The sequence below is a fragment of the Berghia stephanieae genome, chromosome 1, assembly GCF_034508935.2.
Source record: "Berghia stephanieae isolate SIO BIC M18660-M18661 chromosome 1, UCSD_Bste_1.3, whole genome shotgun sequence".
NCBI classification, from domain to species: Eukaryota; Metazoa; Mollusca; class Gastropoda; order Nudibranchia; family Aeolidiidae; genus Berghia; species Berghia stephanieae.
In genome coordinates this window covers 22,882,470-22,905,733 of record NC_088360.1, presented here as the reverse complement: position 1 = coordinate 22,905,733, position 23,264 = coordinate 22,882,470, and the positions used below count along the sequence as shown (strand labels likewise).

The 23,264-nt window shown below is 36.2% G+C and overlaps 1 protein-coding gene across 4 annotated transcripts in view; it reads left to right on the top strand.

The window, feature by feature from the left end:
- LOC144970464 (muscle-specific protein 300 kDa-like) overlaps positions 1 to 23,264 on the top strand; it is a 503,594-nt gene that overhangs the window by 162,523 nt on the left and 317,807 nt on the right. For all 4 annotated transcript variants that reach the window (XM_078910148.1, XM_078910139.1, XM_078910156.1 and 1 more), the window contains 21 exons: positions 610 to 766; positions 1,264 to 1,416; positions 4,562 to 4,726; positions 6,039 to 6,365; positions 7,143 to 7,283; positions 8,213 to 8,377; positions 8,955 to 9,150; positions 9,858 to 9,985; positions 10,635 to 10,781; positions 11,475 to 11,639; positions 13,327 to 13,445; positions 14,503 to 14,710; positions 14,982 to 15,074; positions 15,985 to 16,209; positions 16,743 to 17,066; positions 17,550 to 17,702; positions 18,111 to 18,275; positions 18,633 to 18,959; positions 20,122 to 20,274; positions 21,040 to 21,204; positions 22,587 to 22,910. In XM_078910148.1, the coding sequence (XP_078766274.1) occupies positions 610 to 766; positions 1,264 to 1,416; positions 4,562 to 4,726; positions 6,039 to 6,365; positions 7,143 to 7,283; positions 8,213 to 8,377; positions 8,955 to 9,150; positions 9,858 to 9,985; positions 10,635 to 10,781; positions 11,475 to 11,639; positions 13,327 to 13,445; positions 14,503 to 14,710; positions 14,982 to 15,074; positions 15,985 to 16,209; positions 16,743 to 17,066; positions 17,550 to 17,702; positions 18,111 to 18,275; positions 18,633 to 18,959; positions 20,122 to 20,274; positions 21,040 to 21,204; positions 22,587 to 22,910 (4,000 nt within the window). The remainder of the gene's footprint in view (positions 1 to 609; positions 767 to 1,263; positions 1,417 to 4,561; positions 4,727 to 6,038; positions 6,366 to 7,142; positions 7,284 to 8,212; positions 8,378 to 8,954; positions 9,151 to 9,857; positions 9,986 to 10,634; positions 10,782 to 11,474; positions 11,640 to 13,326; positions 13,446 to 14,502; positions 14,711 to 14,981; positions 15,075 to 15,984; positions 16,210 to 16,742; positions 17,067 to 17,549; positions 17,703 to 18,110; positions 18,276 to 18,632; positions 18,960 to 20,121; positions 20,275 to 21,039; positions 21,205 to 22,586; positions 22,911 to 23,264) is intronic.

Genomic DNA, 23,264 nt, shown 5'->3' with positions numbered 1-23,264 from the left:
GTGAGTTCTAGAATAAACTATTTATTGTCATGTTACATGACATAGTGCAATCCTTATAAAGTCTACACCCTTAACCCTCTCCTTACTAGCCACTTTCAGAATTTTCCCTAAAACTTCACACCCACCCAACACAAAAACAGACATTTCTTACTCGAACAGCAAAAATGCGGAATTGTACGCATTTTCAGCGATTGTACGCTTGTTCGCATTTCCCCCAAGTTTGCACCCATTTTCAGTTTACAGAGTCACTTCAGTTTTCTTTAGTTGTAATAGCCCAGATGCTCGTATTGCTGTTATCTTAAGCTTGCTGGATCGTTCAAATTTGTACTCGATACCAATTCATTGCTCTATTATTCTATAGTGAACTCGCTCCTATTGTTTTAGTCCGATATCATGAAATCGAAAATTCATCGTTAGCCCGGAAGTCCGTTTCAAGCTTTTACTTTTAGGCCTCTTACTTTCACAATGGTTAGTTTCCATCGATTTCAGGATTGTACCTATTTTTATGAAATCTCCCCCTTTTGAGGTCCCATTGTACACATTCTCATCAGATGGGGTTGGCAGCTCTGCTCTAACACATTCTTATCCTATTTATAATTCTATCCATAGATCCAAGCTTGAAAAGTCAATGGACCAATGGTCAGACTATGATGGCCGATACGAGGGCTTGTCTCAATGGCTGAAGGAGATGGAGGGGAAACTCCGAGCTGAATCGGCTCTCAAACCTGATTTGCCCAGCAAGAAAGACCAATATGATGAGTTCAAGGTAAGTTGGGATTCGTGTAACAGGAATCACGTGTATTGATCCAAATTTATATTGTTTGAACATTGTGAATTACTTAGGAATAATGATAATAATAATAATAATAATAATAATAATAATAATAATAATAATAATAATAATAATAATAATAATAATAATAATAATAATAATAATAATAATAATAATAATAATAATAATAATAATAATAAGTTATACAGCTTATCTACCCCTCACTGGACAGATTGCTGTAAGCGCACTGTAAATAAAATAATTGAAAAGTACTAAAAACCAAAATTTCATAAAATTTAGTTATAAACTTATGCTGGCATTATGTTAAATTAGTTTAGATAAATTATCAGTTTGAAAATAAGACGATAATGGAAATTGTCCTGTTATCGTATGTCGAGGCCAATTTATAAATCATATTGTAAATACAAGATAAAAGCTACTAGACGAAGAAGGCTTTTTTGAAATCTTACAATTTATTGTTTTTTTTACAGGCCCTGGACCAGAGTATCCAAGCATATCGGCCCAAATTCGACGAAACCAAAGAGATTGCCCAACAAATCACTCATTCCAGCGGTGATAATAGAACAGCATCCTATGCTGCCCAGTTGATGAACCGATATCAGACTCTTTCTTCAGCTGCCAATGTAAGGAATTTTTTTGAGAGTTTTTATATTGCACACAATCCACTCGAAGTTTCACAGCGCTTTACATGGGGTCCCAGGAACAACAACAATACTTAACATGTAGGACAAGACATAACGCCAATTAGGCGATGTTACATTTTCTGGACAGAACAACACTGTTAAGAGCCTGGTACTCATTTTACACCTGAGTACAGTCGAAGAATGTGAGTAAAGAGCCTTTTTCAAGGACTCACTTTGTGCCTAGTAAGGCCCGAACCCAGGACGTTCCGATCTGAAAGCGAGTGTCATACCACAAGACCACATAGCCACACAAGTAAAGCCTAATAAAAAGTATTATTCTTTGTTAGATGATGGTTGTCTTTCACTTCCAATTCTGAATCAAGTTTATTATTATTTTTTTTAATTAAAAAAAAAATAAAATTAGACACTGTTATTTTCTTAAAGCCTGAAATCTTGCAAGACGCATACATCAATCTTGACTTATAAATAATGAATGATGAAAGTGTACATGATACAGTGATGCCAAAACTCCGGTTTCACCGGAAAAAACTCCGGTCTGGAGCAAAAAATTCCGGGCTCCGGGCAACTTCTGTCAAATTCCGGTGAGGTCAATTTGTTACAACGTTACCTCCCCCCCCCCCACCCCCAACCACCAAATCTTCATCACTGCCTCTAGTTTTACAACCATCATCACTACCACTACTACTGCAACCACCACCACCACCACATCATCATCAGTACTACAACCACCACCACCTCTACATCATCACCACTACCACAACTACTATCACTATTACAACCACCACCACGTCATCATCACTACGAGTACTACTACAACCACCACCACCACATCATCATCACTACAACTACTACAACCAAATCGTCATCACTACCATTACTACTGCAACCACCACTACCACATCATCATCAATACCACTACTACTACAACCACCAGCATCACATCATCACCACCACTACTACTACAATCACCACTACCACATCATCACGACCTCTACTACTACAACCACCACCACCACATCATCATCACCACCACTACTACTACAACCACCACCAACACCATTACATCGTCATTACCACTACTACTACAACCACCAACACCACATCATCATTAACACTACTACAACCACCACCACCACCACATCATCACTACCACTACTACTACAACCACCACCACCACTTCATTACCGCTACTACTACAACCACCACATCATCATCAGTACCACAACTACTACTACAACCACCACCACCACCACATCATCATCACTACCACTACCACAACTACCATCACTATTACAACCACCACCACATCATCATCACTACCACTACTACTTCAACCACCACAACATCATCATCACTACTACTACTACTACAACCACCACAACCAAATCGTCATCACTACCACTACTACTGCAACCACCATTACCACATCATCAATACCACTACTACTACAACCACCAGCATCACATCATCAATACCACTACTACTACAATCACCACTACCACATCATCATCACGACCTCTACTACTACAACCACCACCACCACCACATCATCATCACTACCACTACTACTACAACCACCACCACCATTAAATCTTCATTACCACTACTACTACAACCACCACCATCACATCATCATTACCACTACTACTACAACCACCACCACATCATCACTACCACTACTACTACAACCACCACCACCACATCATCATTACCGCTACTACTACAACCACAACCACCACCACATCATCACTACCACTACTACTGCAACCACCACCACCATGTCATCATCACTGCAACTACCACTACTACTACAACCACCACTACAACATCACTACCACTACTACTACAACCACCCCACCACATCATCACTAGCACTACTACTACAACCACCACCACCACATCATCACTAGCACTACTACTACAACCACCACCGCCGCCACATCATTATTACCACTACTACTACAACCACCACCACCATTACATCATCACTACCACTACTACTGTAACCACCACCATCACATCATCATCACTGCAACTACCACTACTACTACAACCACCACCACCACCACATCATCACTACCACTACTACTACAAGTACCACCACCACTTCATCTTCATCACTACCACCACCACTGTTACTACAACCACCACCACCACATCATCATCACTACCACTACTACTACAACCACCATCACCACCGCATCATCATCACTACAACTACTACTACTACTACAACCACCACTTCATCATCATCATCAGTACCACTACTACTACAACCATCAGCACCACATCATTATCATGAGCACTACTACTACAACCACCACCACCACCACCACCACATCATCACTACCACTACAACCACCACATCATCATTACCACTACTACTACTACTACAACCACCACCACCACCACATTATCATCACTACCATTTGTACTACATCCACCATCACCACCACATCAACAACACTACCACCACTACTACAACCACCACCACATCACAACTACTAATTCAACCACCACCACCATCACTACCACTACAACTACAACCACTATCAGATCTTTATCATCACTACTACTATTACTACAACCACCAACACCACATTACAACCAGTAGTACAATCTCTACCATTAGGTTTTGGCCCTTTACTTCATTTAAAATAAGGAAACTTTGGGATTGTATTTGGCATTGTGTTTATGTATCATTATGTAATTCTAATGTTATCTATTTAGAACTATACATTATGTAAACACAATATCAAATACCATTTGAATTCCTTTTTCTTGTGTGCGGAAATTCCTCTTTCGGCATTGAAATTCCTACGAGTGATGTCTGAAACTCCTGTGAGCCAAATTTAAAGTTGGCGTCTCTGATGATAACAAATTATCCAACAACGCCACTACCACATTATCTCATTCATCTGTAGTGTTTCATTCATCCTGTTTGTTGATAAAGGGGAAACCCGAAATGTCCATTTTATCTGTTTTCGTAATTACATTGAAGTTTACATTCAATTTCACATTGTTATTTATTTCTTTGAGCTTTGAACAGCAACATTTACATTAGTTCTCGGACACATGAATGCAACCTGGAATACATTTGATGATTTTTTTTACCTGTTTACAGGAACAGTTGTCTCGTAGCAAACAAAATATCTCAGACCACGAGCAGTATGTGGCCAAGCATCGTGCTTTCCTAGAGTGGCTGGATATGGCCAGTCAGGAACTGGAGCAGTGTGTGGACATTGCTGGAGATGAAGACTCTCTCAATACAAAACTGGCCATTGTGCAGGTAAACCTTTTTTTCTTTTTCTTTTCTTTTCTTTTCTTTTTTTTTTTGACAACTGACTTCATTTAACCATTCTTTTAGGTTTGCGTTTTAACTTTGAGTATTTCAAATGGTATTTGATTAATCACATGAGTAATAAAACCAGGAGTAATGTTGGTGAGACAGAAAACCGCTGCATTGCTCCAAAATTATCTTACAGAGTCTATTTTTTAGCATTCTTTCTTGCAATAAATAGATAAAATAAGATCATTCTATAGTTGTGTGTGGACATATTTCATTTGGAACATCAGTCAATTTCTTGTCTTCTATCTTCACGGTTTCTGGTCAAAGTAAGATATCATCTCTCATGGTCCTTTAAGTTTTAATCGTGAATGCAACTAGAACAATGAAAGCCGATGCTATTTTAATTTCAGTTAATAGATTTTTTAACTCTTGAAAGATAAGAAAAAGTATTGTCATAAATGAATGTTAATAAATGTAGTCCATGAAAAATAAAACCAAATTATAATGAAACAACAAATGCATATTTTAAGCATTCCTATCTCACATCCCATTGTACTTCATTTAATGTATATTTATACTTCATTCAATGTAATTCCTATCTCACATCCCATTGTACTTCATTCAATGTCTATTTGTACTTCATTCAATGTAATTCTTATCTCACATCCCACTGTACTTCATTCAATGTATATTTGTACTTCATTCAATGTATATTCTTCATATTCTACACATCCCACTGTACTTCATTCAATGTCTATTTGTACTTCATTCAATGTAATTCCTATCTCACATCCCACTGTACTTCATTCAATGTCTATTTGTACTTCATTCAATGTAATTCCTATCTCACATCCCACTGTACTTCATTCAATGTCTATTTGTACTTCATTCAATGTAATTCCTATCTCACATCCCACTGTACTTCATTCAATGTATATTTGTACTTCATTCAATATCTATTTGTACTTCATTCAATGTAATTCCTATCTCACATCCCACTGTACTTCATTCAATGTCTATTTGTACTTCGTTCAATGTTTAAATTTGTACTCACATCAATGTATTCCTATTCAATGTCTATTTGTACTTCATTCAATGTCTCTTTGTACTTCATTCAATGTAATTCCTATCTCACATCCCACTGTACTTCATTCAATGTCTATTTGTACTTCATTCAATGTCTATTTGTACTTCATTCAATGTAATTCCTATCTCACATCCCACTGTACTTCATTCAATGTCTATTTGTACTTCACTCAATGTCTCTTTGTACTTCATTCAATGTAATATTTACCCTTTAATATATTGTCAGGGTTTACTGGCTGCCAAAGAAGATGGACTCAACTGCTTTAATGCCACACTGGAATCAGGAGAGAAACTTTATCCCAACACATCGAATGAGGGAAGAGAAAACATAAGGAGGGAACTGCGAAGTCTGCGTGATTCTTGGGAGAGTTTCAACGACAGCCTGAATGACACACAACGTCAACTGGATAGCAGCCAAATGCAATGGTCGACATTTGATGAGAACTTTGAACAACTCAACAAATGGGTGCAGGAGATGGACGTTCAAATGGAGTCGAATCCAGAACTTAAGGCCACCCTGCAAGAAAAGAAGGCACAGCTACAACATTGCAAGGTGAATTATGCTTTGGTATTTCAATGACCAGTTAAGACTGTTATATTTGTGTGTACAAGTAAAAGTTATCACTGATCTTGTTTACTCTTGCTTTGATTAGAGCAAAACTTACAAGAATTTCTAAAGACGTCTATGTGGTCTAGTGGTATGACACTCGCTTTCGGATCTGAAGGTCCTGGGTTTGAGCCTCGTGCTCGGCGCATAGTTGAGTCCTTGGAAAAGGCTATTTACTCACATTCTCTCACCGTACTCAGGTGTAAAATGAGTACCCGGCCGTTAACAGCTGTGTCGTTGTCCGAAAAATTGTAATATTGCCTAACAGGCGGCATGTCACGTCCTACATGTTAAATGTTGCTGTTGACCAGGGACCCCTTGTAAAGTGCTTTGAGCACATTTAGTGGATATTGTTCTATATAAAGCTCAATTTTTAAATTTATTATTTTATTTTTTTTTACAAGAATTTATAAAGACGTAATTGATGTAAATAATCTTAAATAATCCATTCGTAACAGATACCTATTCTCTTTAGACGCAGTAGTCTCTCTTTTTTTTTTATACTTGACAGTTACTGGTGCCCAAATAGATAAAATATATATGATACGTTTATATCAATGCATTTTATATTTTTTTCAAATATCAAGTTTTTTAAAATCTTTGTAGGCCTTCATTATGATAATCAAAGAATATAATTAGAAAAACTAATGTTAACTATGCGAATCAAGTTTGATTTTTGTTTTTTCCATAATCATTTCTTAATTCTCTTATTCCACCATACAGACTCGCTGTCAAGACATCTTGTCACACCAGACAATGATCGACAACATCAGTGACAAAGGAACGGCTCTTGCCTCCTCTCAGGTCCAGAATAAACTCAAACAGCTCAATGCCAAATATAATGCTTTGTGTAACACTGCAGAGGTAAGGGAACATGCTAGATTATCATTGATGTGGAAACATTTTGCCAAAAATTCTTCTTCTTTAACCAATAAACACGATGATCGCTAATTTCATTAAACTTAAAACTCACTCTGTGTAATTGATTTAAAAAAAACAAATCAACATAAATAATAATAATGATACTGCACACTTATATAACGCCAAAATCTCATGCAATATGAGCTCTAGGCGCTTTACATAATACAGAAGATTTGAATATTGTCATCAAGAAAGGTAATACCTGATACACGACAGTTGATTGGCTGCATACCAGATTACTTAGAATCAGCTCTGCATAGTAAATGAGAATAGACTATTGCTGAACCTTACCTTGGGATCTATATTAAAACAAGTTGAAATATTGTCCTCAATCCAAGGGTCCTCATTACCCTGGATTCTATTGCACACAATAATCTTGTCAGAGTTGAGATAAAGTTATTATGGAAAAAGTTGTTGTGCAATTTTATTGGATTATCATAAGGTGATGCTGTTGTCATGGTATAGATTGTCAATAGCTGGATGGACAGGTGCTCTGATAAAAAAATAAATGAAATAGAATGTTTTGAGCTTGAGCTTTTATATAGCGCAATATCCACTAAACGTGCTCAAAGCACTTTACAAGGGGTCCCTGACCAACAGCAACACGTAACGTGTAGAACTAGACATGATGCCTGTTAGGCGATATTACAATTTTTTCCGACAGAGACAAAGCTGTTCACGGCCAGGTTCTCATTTTACACCCGAGTACGGTGAGAGAATGTGAGTAAAGAGCCTTTTCCAAGGACTCAACTATGCACAAGTGAGCCCTATTCATTCTTATGTCTGTCCCGAGTTCAACCAAACGAGCTGCCTAACACTTTCAAGCTAAGCTAAAATCGATAAATAAATATGTATAATTGTTTCCACTTCAGGCTGAAGTCAAACATGCTGAGGAGAACGTAGACGAGCACCAGCTGTACCAAGACGTGTACCAGCAATGTCGCGATTGGATGAATGCCACAAGAGACAAGGTTGCCGTCTGTGCTGAAGTAGGTGGAGACAAGCAGGCATTGCAGAACAGACTGGATAGACTGCAGGTTTGTGAGGGATTTGATTTTTGTTGTTGTTGATTATATTGATGAGGTATTGGATACCAGTCCTGTCACTTAGGCCTTTTGCTTACATTACAAGAATCTCCTTTTTTTCCCACATCTAAATAAATTAATAAATAGCACTTTTTATAGCGCTTTACCCCATCTAAACAGGTACTAAATGCTAATTCATTAAACCGACTCAATGAGAGTAGAAAGGGAGGATTATTAATCAGATTTGAAATCCAAATAAGAAAAATCTATTGGGGAACAGACATGATATTCTTTTTAAAATACAATAGTGATATGTTAAAAAATAGAACAAAATTGAGCTGTGCTCAAAGCCCTTTACAAGGGGCCCTGTCCAACAGCAAGGACTCAACTATGCGTCGAGAGAGGCTCAAACCCAGGACCTTCCGATCTGAATGCTAGTGTCATACAACAAGACCACATAGCCGCACATTTCCATTTTCTTCAATATCTCTAATATTAATTAGCAGTCAAATTTTGATTGGTTACAATATAAGATTATAAATTTAACGTTAGTAGTTAAACCCATATCTCAATATCGTTATGTGTATAGGACCTGATGTCATCCATGAGAGAAGGGGAAGCCAAGATCAAGTCAGCCCATAAACAAGGGGAGAAAACTATGCAACACACTTCACCCCAGGGCCAGGCTAATCTGAGACGAGAACTCGACTCCCTGAGCTCTGACTGGGACACACTAGTGACTCGGATGAATGACACACAACAAGGATTGGTACAGGCTATTAAAGGTAAGTGGGGAGCGACTGAGTATAAAGTTAGTAGATTTGATTTGAGAACAACGCGAAGTGGGAATAAGTGCTTGATATTATGTGTATTAAATGTTAGATTCAAAATGCAATCATTAAATCTGAAAATGAATTGTACTTGGATTTTTTAAAGCTGTGCAAGCGAATTAAATTGTTATTATAAAGAGTGAAAATTTATAGAATAAAAATTTGGCCATTTATAAAGCACCTTTCCCCAGATTTACCATGCTCAATGTGCTTCATAATGTTTCAATGATCCCCCCATCAGGCTATATAGAACCATGTTTACATTTAATTCTGTACCAGTTGTCTTTTGGGCATTTTTTTTGGTACTAACACTCATACTTTATCCATCACCGCTTATAGTCGGTTACTCATTCACACCTGAGTCAAGTGGGTTAAAGTTTATTACACAAGGACACAACTTTGGGACTAGAATTTTCCACGATTATTGTCATCCATCCAGCCATTGACCATGCTTAACATCGCTTGACTTTTTTGACAAGAAGAGATGCCATATCATATTGCATAACCATAGAGCCATAATATATCTAGTTAAGATTTATCAATGATGGATAAAACGGTACTTCACTGTGATTGAAACTCTATTTGACTTTTCAGGATTCTGTTTGACGTAATAGATTTAAATATATTCATTCGTCAAATCTGATTTTTCGTCATCTCCTCAGCCCTGGATGTCTATGACGGCTCTTGTGAATCTCTGAACCGCTGGCTTAGGGAGACAGAATCTCAATTCAAGGACTGTGAACTTAAGTCTTCTCTACGGGAGAAACAAATGCAAGTGGATACTTTCAAGGTACAATGTTAATTATTTACTCTCATTTCTATTGAGTGTGATAATGGAAATGTTTATGGAATGTGCGACACGTTTGGGAAAGGAAAAAAATGTGTTTGGATTTATTTTTATGAGATATTTGGATAAATGAGTCTGCGGTCTTAGAAATTTCATTATTTAGAAACTTTGAATCTTTAATCTTAAAAAAAAATCTTTTTGACACTAAGGATAAAACCGTGAACAATAAAATGAATATTATTAAATTATTTTATTATTATTATCATCATTACTATCAGTATTATTATCATCATTATTACCACTATTTTAATTACTTTTTTCGCCTATTACAAGAGCTGTAACCTAACAATAATTGCCTATTTGGACAATAAAGATTATTATTATTATTATTATTATGATTATTATTATTATTATTATTATTATTATTATGATTATTATTATTATTATTATTTATTATTATTATTATTATTATTATTATTATTATTATTATTATTATTATTATTATTATTATTATATGTTGGTATAAATGTAAAATATTAGAATAGAGTTTTTTTTTTTACTGTGTGTTTTTTTTTTGTGTGTGTTTTAAAAAAATCTATGTTTTACATTGTTAAGTCGTCTTGCATTTATTTGATATCACTTCTGCATACAGAGTCTCCAAAAGGACATTGCGTCCAAACAAATCCAGTTTGACGAGCTCCAGAACATGGCAGCCCAAGTCCAGAACACAGACTCTAGACTGGCTCATTACAGCAACCAGCTTGGAACGAGACATGAAGCCCTGAAAAACCTGGCTAGGGTAAGTGATACAGGACAGTATAAAAACTAAATATTGTCAGTCTTATAAGGAATAATCTGACTCGTAAATCGTGTTTGTCTTACTATGCCTAAGTCAGTTTTAGAATTTTGTTCTGAGTAAGAAAGATTTAGGAATTATAAAAAAAACTCGAAAGGTCTAGGGTTGAATTGTTAATTTAAAGAGGGCGTATGTCAAATGTCAAAGTTCGGCTAAATGTGTATGTTTGTTGAATTTTGATTTTCTCTAAACCTGATCATAAAAACAAAAGAAAAAAAAAGAAAAAAGAAAGAGAGAAAAAAAAACCCAATCAAATGAAACTACACGTATCTCTCGCCCACAATAAAAATAAGGAAAAAAAAAACCAAAGCAAACAAACAAAATGAAACGAACATTTCATAAACTATTTATAACAACTAGATGTTAACTGCTTATTTGTCTAAAACCTGTGGTATATTTGGTACACTATTTTATCATCTTTGGACTTTTGTTAATAGCTATGACTATACATAGAGCAAAAGACAGCATTGATATATGTTTTATATATATTACTATGTCCAGGATATGGATATACCTTTTCTGTGGTATATTTGGTACAATATTTTATCATCTTTAGACTTTTGCTAATAGCTATGCCTATACATAGAACAAAAGACAGCATATTGATGTATGTATTATTCATGTTACTATCTCCAGGACGTGACAGCGAAATGGTGTGATTACGTAGAAGAACACGAATCTTTCCAAACGGGCATGGCACAGAGTATGGAGTGGGTGGACACTCTCAGGAGGCGTCTACAGGTCTGTGGGGATCTTGCCGGAGACAAACAGGATGTACAAGACAGACTTATCATGTTACAGGTCAGTTTGGCTGTTGAAAGAACTGTTGAGAGATACAAGTACCAAAATACGATGCTTGATCCGAGAATTGACCAGCATAGCATTGTCGAATCATCAACCGATCAATTTCTAAATGAAATCAACCAAAATACAAATTATGGAATTTGGAATATCACACGTTTAATATTTCTCTTTCCGATGTTTGTTGATTTTCTTATGTTGTTGATCTTTCCAAATATGGGGTTTTGCATAACGCTTATCTTCGTGTTGACTTCATATTATCTTATTCAATTTTATTTAATTTTGTTCATTCATTTGTTGTTAAGACTGTTATTTCTCCAAATATATGGAAGACTATAAATTAGCTTTTAGTTGCACTTAAAACTTGTATTAATTCATCCCCTGGTTTTAAATCATGAAGCAATGTTGAGATGCGCTAAATGAATTTATGCACTGTAGTCAAAGCGTTTGACTGCGTAAATCACGAACAAATAGTAACAACTTTGAAGAACTTAAACTGCCACTACAAAATAGTCAACCTCATAAACAATCTTTACCAACAACAGACAGCATCGGTTAGACTAGAATATGGACTTACAAAATGGTTCCCAATAAAGCGGGGAGTGAGGCAGGGGTGCATCCTTTCTCCTTCACTATTCAGCCTATACACCGAAACAATAATGCGTGATGTAATGACAGAAGAAAAAGATGAAGAGTACAGTGCGTTAAGATAAATGGCAGGAAGATCTCTGACCTACGATATGCAGACGACACGGCGCTATTGTCAACAACATCAACAGGTCTCAACAAACTAGTAAAATCGGTAAAAAAACATAGTGAAGACAAAGACCTATTATTAAACGCAAAGAAAACGAAAATAATGAGCACAGATAAAAGCAGCACTGCTCAGGTCGAAATAGAAGGAGAACAACTGGAAAATGTTACAAATTTCATTTACCTTGGAGCACAAATAGAAGCCAATGGAAAATCGGCACCAGATATCAGGAGAAGACTTGCAATTGCAAGCAACAAACTAAACAAAATGATGGCAATCTGGAAGAGCGAGGAAGTCAGACTGAAAATGAAGATCCTAACATCCTGTATTTTTCCCACTGCAATATATGGATGCGAGACATGGTCTATAACCAAAGAATCAGAAAAGAGAATAACCGCCTTCGAAATGAAATGCTATAGAAAAATCTTACGCATCCCGTGGACAAACAAAGAAAGCAATGCAAACATCATGAAAACACTAGGACTAAAAAAGTCCCTGCTAATGAGTAAGATAAAAAAGCTGAAACTCAATTACTTTGGGCACTTGAAAAGACACGACACGCTAGAGAGAGATGTACTGGAGGGCATGGCAGAGGGCAAAAGAGGCAGAGGAAGACCACAAAGAAGATGGCAACAGGATATACAGGAATGGCTCAACAACGGCGTGACGGAATGTGGCAGATGGGCACAAGACAGAGACTTCTGCCGAAGGACTGTGTGGGAGGCTACGTCCAAGTGATATGCCACAGAGAGAGAGAGAGAGAGAGAGAGAGAGAGAGAGAGACTTTTTATCAGAAAATCATAACATTAAAAAAATGTATTTATATTATTCAGTTTGTTTCATATGAAGAATACCATACACTATATACAATATTTGTTTCAAAGAATAACACATTTATCTTTTTTTTAAATTTGCAATTTTTTAAAACTTCAGGATTTGTCGGCCCAGAGGGATGAAGGAGCTTCTCGAATCCACCAGACAATTGAAAATGGAGAACGACTGTACCCAAATACTGCCTCAGATGGCAGAGACATTATCAGACAGGACATCAGGTAAACGAGGTCGATTTACTTTTGGTAGGTAGCACAGTGATAAAATAAATGAATGAAACACTGGTCTTCAAATATTGGAAGTCAATCGTATTTAAGTTACACTAGAACATTTATTTATTGAATCTAATTTTGTAAATTGGTTAAATTGGTAGAGCAATTGATTAAATTGGTAGAGCAATTGGTTAAATTGGTAGAGCAATTGGTTAAATTGGTAGAGCAATTGGTTAAATTGGTAGAGCAATTGGTTAAATTGGTAGAGCAACTGGTTAAATTGGTAGAGCCATTGGTTAAATTGGTAGAGCAATTGGTTAAATTGGTAGAGCAATTGGTTAAATTGGTAGAGCAATTGGTTAAATTGGTAGAGCAATTGGTTAAATTGGTAGAGCAACTGGTTAAATTGGTAGAGCAATTGGTTAAATTGGTAGAGCAATTGGTTAAATTGGTAGAGCAATTGGTTAAATTGGTAGAGCAATTGGTTAAATGGGTAGAGCAATTGATTAAATTGGTAGAGCAATTCGTTAAATTGGTAGAGCAATTGGTAGAGCAATTGGTTAAATTGGTAGAGCAACTGGTTAAATTGGTAGAGCCATTGGTTAAATTGGTAGAGCAATTTGTTAAATTGGTAGAGCATTTGGTTAAATTGGTAGAGCATTCGACTCTACCTGTCATAGACTTGGTTTTTGTCTTGCTATGACAGGCTGTTATAATGTAATGTGCCCAGAATCTTTGTTTTCTGAGTAGTGAAATGTGAAAAATCAAATAAATGATCAATATTATAATCAATAATTTTAGTATGAGGTCAGAATTTCTTATTCTTTCTCCTCTCCTCCCTATCACTATCTATCCACCAGTGATTGAGAAGTCACATCTAATATTACATGACAGTTGGAGGTGACAACAAACCAGCATCCTATTCTAAGAGGTGCAAACTGTTACTGTCTATTTCACGCTTAAGCTCTCAAGGACTAAGCTTATTCTTCTCTTTTGTTTTTGATCTCTTGATTAAATATGTCCAGAGAATATGTCTGTTAACAAGATGTCTCTGTAATAATTTTAGAAATCTACGTGACAACTGGGAGGCTCTGAGAGATGAGACGTCTGAAGTCCAGCGTAAACTTGACCTGAACTTGAACCAGTGGTCATCCTATGATGAGAACTTTGAGATGTTCCAGAAATGGCTGCTGGACATGGAAGTGAAGCTGAAGGAAGACACCGAACTCAAAGCTACTCTGCCTGACAAGAAGGCTCAGCTACAGAACCACAAGGTGGGTTGTGATTTTCTTTTTTTCTTGTTGACTTATTGATCCATATTTTCCATGTTAAAGAGTTGAGTTGTTCAGACTATTCATCATGAAGTTTTCTGTTTAAACACAACTTAACACCTCAACTGTGTTTCACTATTCCATATTTTAATTGCAAATTGCGTTCTTGAAAAAAAATTTCATACCAAAAAGATGTTTCACATTTATTTAAAGTGATACAATTAATGACTCAACTGGCAAAAGATACTAACATTTTCAATGTTTTATCAACCAGGTTTTGCATCAAGATATCTTATCTCGGGGCCACATTATTGAAAATCTGGCAGAGAAAGCACAGAGTCTGACCCAATCAACACCTGCTGCTAAGGTAAGGAACCCCATTATGATTATGACATCTCATTTGACAGACGTATTCAGAAGTTTTTAATATTTTTGCATTATTTTAAAAACTCTAATAATGAAATAGGTGGTTTAAATAATTGAATACCAAGAGACAGCTAATATAGGTGACTTATCATCTCAAAATAGTATTATTTTCGAGTGATGTTCATGCTGAAAATTGAAATTATAACCAAAAATATGAAACTTAGGATAAGTTTATTTGATTTATTGAGTAGACTGAAGACATATCCCACACCTGCCCAAAAGATGCAAGAGTAAGAGAGAATTGGTACCGCACCTCTGCAGACTATAAACTGCATGGGCCTCTGATAGAGCTGAGGAAGACAACAGCGGTCATTCACTAACTAGACATTCAAACATGAAGACAAAATGAGGGAAATAGAGAAGAAGACGAAAAAGAGGAAGAAGAAGAAGAAGAAGAAGAAGAAGAAGGAGAAGGAGAAGTAGGAGGAGGAGGGGGAGGAGGAGGAGGAGAAAAAAGAAGAAAGAAGATAATTTCATAAGTGTAATAAACCCAAAATTTCATATTTCTGATCATGTCAACTTTATATTCCCTTTTGAGCATCTGCATCTGAGCCACCTTCCTCTAGCTCACATTGCACCGCGGCACTGCGGCTGATGCCTGGGTTATTCCAGTCTCCCCTTGGAATAGACCCTAAAGATAATTTCCCCATGGGGATGAATAAAGGGAATTTTTCATTTAATTTTATTTTATTATCAGCGCATAGAGAATGTATTTTACCTGAATTCTCAATGTTGCTTGTATTTTTAAACTCTCCAGTTGATAAAATGCTTCAACTAGAAAAGCATTTTTTTCTCACTTTTCCAAAATAATTGTATGTTGTCAACATTTCAAAATGAATTTTTTTTTTCAGGTCAACAAGTTTGTTGGCGAGTTGAAGACAAAATACAGCAGCATCTGCGAGACATCACAGAACATCCTAGACAAATTTGACCGCTCCATGCGAGACCACCAACAATACCAAGATGCATCTCAAGACTTCATGGATTGGCTCAATCTTGCCAGGGAGAAATTGGAGGCTTGTGCTGACCGATCTGGCGACAAGCTGTCGTTGAAGGGCAAGAGGGAAAGATTAAAGGTAAAAAGAAAAATACTTTTTTTTGTGTACTTCATTTTGATCTTTTAAAAAAAATCTAAATTATAAAAGTGATTATTGCATAGTTGAGGTTATAATTTGACTAGGACTACAGACTCAGGACAGAACCACAAGTTTTTTTCTTCATTTCTTAGAAGTAGTACTCAATCTGACTAAGTCAGATGGTTTATTTGATGATGATGAAGTAGTAGCAGTTTTGTAGTAGTAGTAGTAGTAGTAGTAGTAGTAGTAGTAGTAGTAGTAGTAGTAGTAGTAGTCGTCGTCGTCGTCGTCGTCGTCGTCGTCGTCGTCGTCGTCGTCGTCGTCGTCGTCGTCGTCGTAGTAGTAGTAGTAGTAGTAGTAGGATATTATTTGTTGATAAACGTTTTCTATCCAATCGGCAGGGCACAAAAAATGATTATCATAATTGTTGTCACAGTGCACACCATGAATATTTTCAGATATTCTCTGAGTAGAAGAAGACAAATAAAGAGAATCGCCCAAACTCCTTACTTTATATTTTAACCATTTTGCAGGAATTCACAGCCAATGTGGCAGAAGGCGACCACAAACTGAGAGTGTCCCAAGAACTCGGAGCTACTACTGCCCAGAACACATCACCACAAGGCAGGGACATCCTCCAGAGGGAGATGGACCATGCTCAGAGGGAATGGGAAGATTATCTCAACCTGATGCACCACACGGAGGTCTCCCTGGACCAGACGATGGGCATGTGGGGAGACTTCGAGTCCAAGTTCGAGGAGTTTGCCCAGTGGCTCAAACAGATGGAGACACAGATCAAAGCACATGACCTTAAAAATACACTCACGGAGAAGGAGGCACAAGTTGACAAGTTTAAGGTGAGTTTCTGGTATAATTATGGAAAGAAATGAAAATTTCCTCATTTTCATGAATTATGTAAAATTTGGGGAAAAGTTATAAAAGTGTAACATTTGGGAGGAGGCAGTGTTATGAAATAAAAACCTGAAAAGGTATGTATATTTAGCACGGTTTTATACTCACGTTTTCAGAGAGGAGTTATTAAAAATGACACATTCTGATGAAATACTCTGTTCTGCTTGATGCTTTCCATCTTATTTTTGAGTGGTCAACGGCATAGACCATCACATACATTGCGTCAGGGTTGGAAATTTATTTTCACCTAATTTTACGTCTTTTCATTGATTATTATTGCTTTCTTTAAAACATCATGTTTTTTTAAAAATCAAGGCACATGAAATGTTTTCTTTGTTTTACCCTCGTATAGGTTCATCATTGGCATGTTTGATGGATTCATAAAACTGTTGTAATTTTAGTTCTTTGAAATGTGATTCTATATCCAGAAACAACGAGAGGAAATTCTGAGCCACCAACAAGAAATCGACCGATTCACAGATGATGCCCAGACCCTGATGCACACAAGTTCTGATGTACGCCTAAGCACTCAGGTCTCCCAGCTCACAAACAAGTACTTGGGAATGTTGTCCATGGTTAAGGTAAATATGATTCCAATTGAATGAGAGTTTTCTCCCATTAATTAAAGGTTACACTGACATAGAATTGCCCTAAACCAGTGCTGCCATCTTGAAATTCAAAAATGCGAAGTTTCAAAGGGGAAAAATGGAAAAATTCACTTTAAACAGCTTTAGAAATAAATAATTTGCTCTTAGCATGGTGAAAATTTGTTCCATAGCCTTAAATGTAGGTTCTAAGAAGCTAGACTTTCCTTCTCAACACGAAGATGATTATTTACCAAAAGGTTGAGGAATTTGTTTTCTAATCAAAATTTGAATAATTCTGACAGTACAAATGTGTACATTGGATGCAAAAATGCTCTCCTTCATTCACCTGTAAAAAAAATTGCTTCGGATTGTGATTTTTATGCTTATTATTGTCATCTTCAGGACCTGATCACTAAATGGGAGAAATATGTACAGGAGCATATGGTATACGACAGTCGTATGCAAGACTTCCAGGACTGGATGACAATGGCAAACCAGAAACTCGAGACTTGCTCACAACCTGTCGGGGACCAGGAATCCCTGGAAGAGAAACGAGCTCTTATTCAGGTAAAGAGCTGATTTCTTTGAAAAATTGATGACTAGGCGTTTGTTATTGAAAAGATGATTAATAAGTTGATTCAGTCATAGAAGATCGAACCTTTGACATTTTATCAGTTTAAAATCAACGATATCCTGCGTCAATGATAATTTTAATCATTATTAAAGTTTTGTGAAAGAAAATAAACAATTATCATCCACATATTTGGTAGCAAAGCATCACTTTATTAATGTTACATGAATTAGCTAAAAAGATTATGTGTTTGAGAAAAGCATATTTTCAGAGTGATAAACACATTATCAATATTAAATTGCTTTCAACTTGGATCAAATATTAACATATTTATTTCCTTTTTCTTTATCCAGATGCTGTTCACGGAGAAAGAACACGGACACCAGAAACTGAATACAGCCATCGAAGCTGGAGAAAAACTTTACCCAGACACAGCTGCATCAGGAAGAGAGAAAGTGAGGGCAGAGCTGAGAGGGGCAAAACAAGAATGGGAGAATCTCTTCTCTGGCCTGAACGATGCCCAGAGACGCGTGGACTCATTCCTTATCCAATGGTCTTCTTACGCTGATGGCCAAGACCAGTTGATGCGATGGATGTCTGAGACTGAGGCTGCTCTTAGGGCTGATGTGGATTTGAGAAACACCCTTCAGGAGAAGCGTGTCCAACTACAGAACCATAGGGTATGACTTCGTGCTTTTAATCTATTTTAGGAGAGTTATTTGAGTAGATAAGTAAGGTGTTGAATGTTAACCTGGGAGATCCAAGTGTGAGCTCCACTATCAGCATCTTGTTTGTACTTGAGCACTAAACGTAGCCCCTGTTACTCACTTTTCAACGTTGCACGGTTACATACATCTGGATTATATTATTCTTATCTAGAGACAGACCTAACAGTCTTTTCTAGAGACAGACCTAACAGTCTTTTCTAGAGACAGACCTAACAGTCTTTTCTAGAGACAGACCGAACAGAAAATAATTTCCTGAGATTGTTAAAAGAATTGTTAAAGGGAATTGTATTATAATTGTTAAAGGGAATTCTATTATAATTGTTAAAGGGAATTGTATTATAATTGTTAAAGGGAATTCTATTATAATTGTTAAAGGGAATTGTATTATAATTGTTAAAGGGAATTGTACTATATTATTTTATTTAGAAATAAGTATAGGCATTTTCAAAACGTCAATCAATTGATTTCAATGCTCCTCATTCATCGAATTTTTTTTTCAAACCATTTATATTTGTTAAAATGATATTAATACAGCTTTGAAGTTGTTTTGTTTGTGATGTTAAATTGCTGAAATATTTTTGTGTTGAAGACTATAATTTGCTCATTATGAAAACTGTGTTAGACAAATATTGTATTCATTATATGCCTACATTAACATAACAAGAAACATTGCATTCATGATATGCCTACATTAACATTGACAACAAACATTGCATTCATGATATGCCTACATTAACATTGACAACAAACATTGCATTCATGATATGCCTACATTAACATTGACAACAAACATTGCATTCATGATATGCCTACATTAACGTTGACAACAAACATTGCATTCATTATATGCCTACATTAACATTGACAACAAATATTGCATTCATGATATGCCTACATTAACATTGACAACAAACATTGCATTCATGATATGCCTACATTAACATTGACAACAAACATTGCATTCATGATATGCCTACATTAACATTGACAACAAACATTGCTTTCATGATATGCCTACATTAACATTGACAAAAAACATTGCATTCATGATATGCCTACATTAACATTGACAACAAACATTGCTTTCATGATATGCCTACATTAACATTGACAGAGCACCCTCCAAGACATCGGATCTCATCAGAGGCTAGTTGACTCCGTCATAGAGAAAGCTCAGACTGTCCTCAAGAGCACATCTAACCCTGATGTGGCCGACTTTATCACCAATGTCAGCTCGAGATATGAGAAACTGGCCACTGACGCTGAGGTAGGGGCTGTTTATAGATTGAAATATTGACACCCTAAAGGATTTGAGCAAGACGTAACTTTTAGAATTTTGCATTCTTTGTATTTAAAGAATTCCATAACTGTTGAAAACTATCAAATCAATATTGGCTCAAATTTCAAAATAAGAGAGAAAAAAAGCCTAGAATATTTTTATATTTAAAAATGTGATCTGTATATCGAACTGGTTGACTGTGTATTTCTATGAAATGGATAAGGCAAATAGATGAAAAACCTGGAAATATAACTTTACTGTTGTTGTCGCCATTGTTATGATTATGATATGTTACTCACTTCTTCAAAGGGATATTAGATCAGGATTAACGAGGTGACATAAATTAAAACTATATTTAAAACGACCAGAAATATGAAATATCGGGTTTTTTCTCCTCAAGAAACTATATTCATTCACCTAAATTAAACATTGAAGCATAACCCAAATCTCATTTTTCTGGTGATAGAATTATTGTTCAACACTCAAATCAACCCAACATAATACTATTTTAAAGGCGATGAGCTACATATATGCACTGACATTTATTTCTGTAATAATAAAAGACATTTGTATTTGTATAGCGCCATATCCCGATTTCAACAGGCTGTAGGCGCTTTGCATCCTTGAAATAAATAAAGAAATACTGTAATAAAAAAAAACAAAACAACGACAGAAATTCATCAATTCATTCTCCAAGCATACCAAATGTAGTAAATCACGAATTTATTCACACCTCACGTTATTTCCAACCAGAATTTGATTCAGCGTTCCAACCAACACGTTGTGATGCATCAACAATACCAGGACAGCATGCAGACGGCCGTGGACTGGATGGCTCAAATGAAAGACAAACTCATGCTGTGTGCCGATTCCACTGGGGACAAGCACACCATTCAAACCAAGCTGGACAGACTGCTGGTAAGCCTTTGACCTTTGTGTTTGGTTTCGTTTGGTTTGGTTGGTTTTGTCTTTGTGTTTGGTTTCGTTTGGTTTTGTTGGTTTTGTTTTTGTCTTTGGTTTCGTTTGGTTTTGTTGGTTTTGTTTTTGTCTTTGGTTTTGTTTGGTTTTGTTGGTTTTGTCTTTGTCTTTGTCTTTGGTTTCGTTTGCTTTTGTTGGTTTTGTCTTTGGTTTTGTTTGGTTTTGTTGGTTTTGTCTTTGGTTTTGTTTGGTTTTGTTGGTTTTGTCTTTGTCTTTGTCTTTGGTTTCGTTTGCTTTTGTTGGTTTTGTCTTTGTGTTTGGTTTGGTTTGGTTTGGTTGGTTTTGTCTTTGTCTTTGGTTTCGTTTGCTTTTGTTGGTTTTGTTGGTTTTGTCTTTGGTTTTGTTTGGTTTTGTTGGTTTTGTCTTTGTGTTTGGTTTGGTTTGGTTTGGTTGGTTTTGTCTTTGTCTTTGGTTTCGTTGCTTTTGTTGGTTTTGTTGGTTTTGTCTTTGGTTTCGTTTGGTTTTGTTGGTTTTGTCTTTGTGTTTGGTTTGGTTTGGTTTGGTTGGCTTTGTCTTTGTCTTTGGTTTCGTTCGCTTTTGTTGGTTTTGTGTATTATTTTGTTTTTGTTTTTTGTTTGTTTCTTTAAAATTAAAAAATTGAGCTTTATATAGCGCAATATCCACTAAAAGTGCTCAATGCGCTTTACAAGGGGTCCCTGGTCAACAGCAACATTTAACATGTAGGATGGGACATGACGCCTGTTAGGCAATATTACAATTTTTCGGACAAAGACAACGCTGTTAACGGCCAGGTACTCATTTTACACCTGAGTACGGTGAGAGAATGTGAATAAAGAGTATTTTACAAGGACTCAACTATGCGCCGAGCTGTTAACGGCCAGGTACTCATTTTACACCTGAGTACGGTGAGAGAATGTGAGTAAAGAGTATTTTCCAAGGACTCAACTATGCGCCGAGCGCGAAGCTCGAACCCAGGACCTTCCGATCCGAAAGCGAGTGTCATACCACAAGACCACATAGCCGCACAAATTTCTTCAAATTTCTATTTTTTTTTTTTTGGTTTTGTTCGTCTACTTCTTTGATTTTTTTTTTTCAAAAGTCTTATATTTTTTATCCTAATCATACAGGAATCAAACTATTGGTGTATAAAAACAATTTAATTAATTATTTTTTTTAAATGAAAAAACAAACAAAACCTGTTGCTTTTTTACAACGCAATATCCACTGAATGTGCTCGAAGATCGTTACAATTCTAAGAAAGGTTTTACAATATGAAGAATGTATTCCTTTGAATTAAAGACATTGTAGTAAAATTAAAATTACATTTTGATATTTAAATTTGATATAAATTTAATTTCCAGGAACTTATCACTATGACGCCAGAGGGCGCTTCCAAATTGAAAGAGTGCGACAACCACGCCCAAGTCACCATGGACACTACAGGACTCAAAGGCCGCCAGAACATTCAGCAAGAGCTTGAGGTTCTCCGTTTGGACTGGGAGGATTATTCCAGCAAGTTGAACTCCCTGAAAGACAATCTGGAACAGGCGCTTCACTACTGGAATCTGTACGAGTCCAACTACCAGCAGCTGTCTGGCTGGCTCAAGGGCATGGAGAAGAAGGTGAAGGAATGTCCCTTGAAGTCTACCCTGGAGGGGAAGCAACAACAGCTTGCCAAATACCAGGTGAGTCTTTTTTTGAGTATTTATTATAGTAGGTGGCTAGCAGATAGATGTGTAACCCATATGCTCTTCTCAAATTTGATGTGCTGATAAAAGCCCTGACTTGATTTTGGCAGTTCATGATTTGTCGAAATTATCAGATCTATCGCTTATAACTGAATAGATGAATAAATGGGTATATATGCAGCGTTTTGCCGGGTCAAAAAACATTTTGGTCGATTTCGATTTTTTTTCTTTCTTCAGGTTTTGAATTTTTAAGATTCAATTTTAGATGAAACTTATTGAAATAATTGATAATTTATATAGATAGGGATGGTAAATAGGGCCATGCATTTTGGAGTTGGACAGAATTTTTTC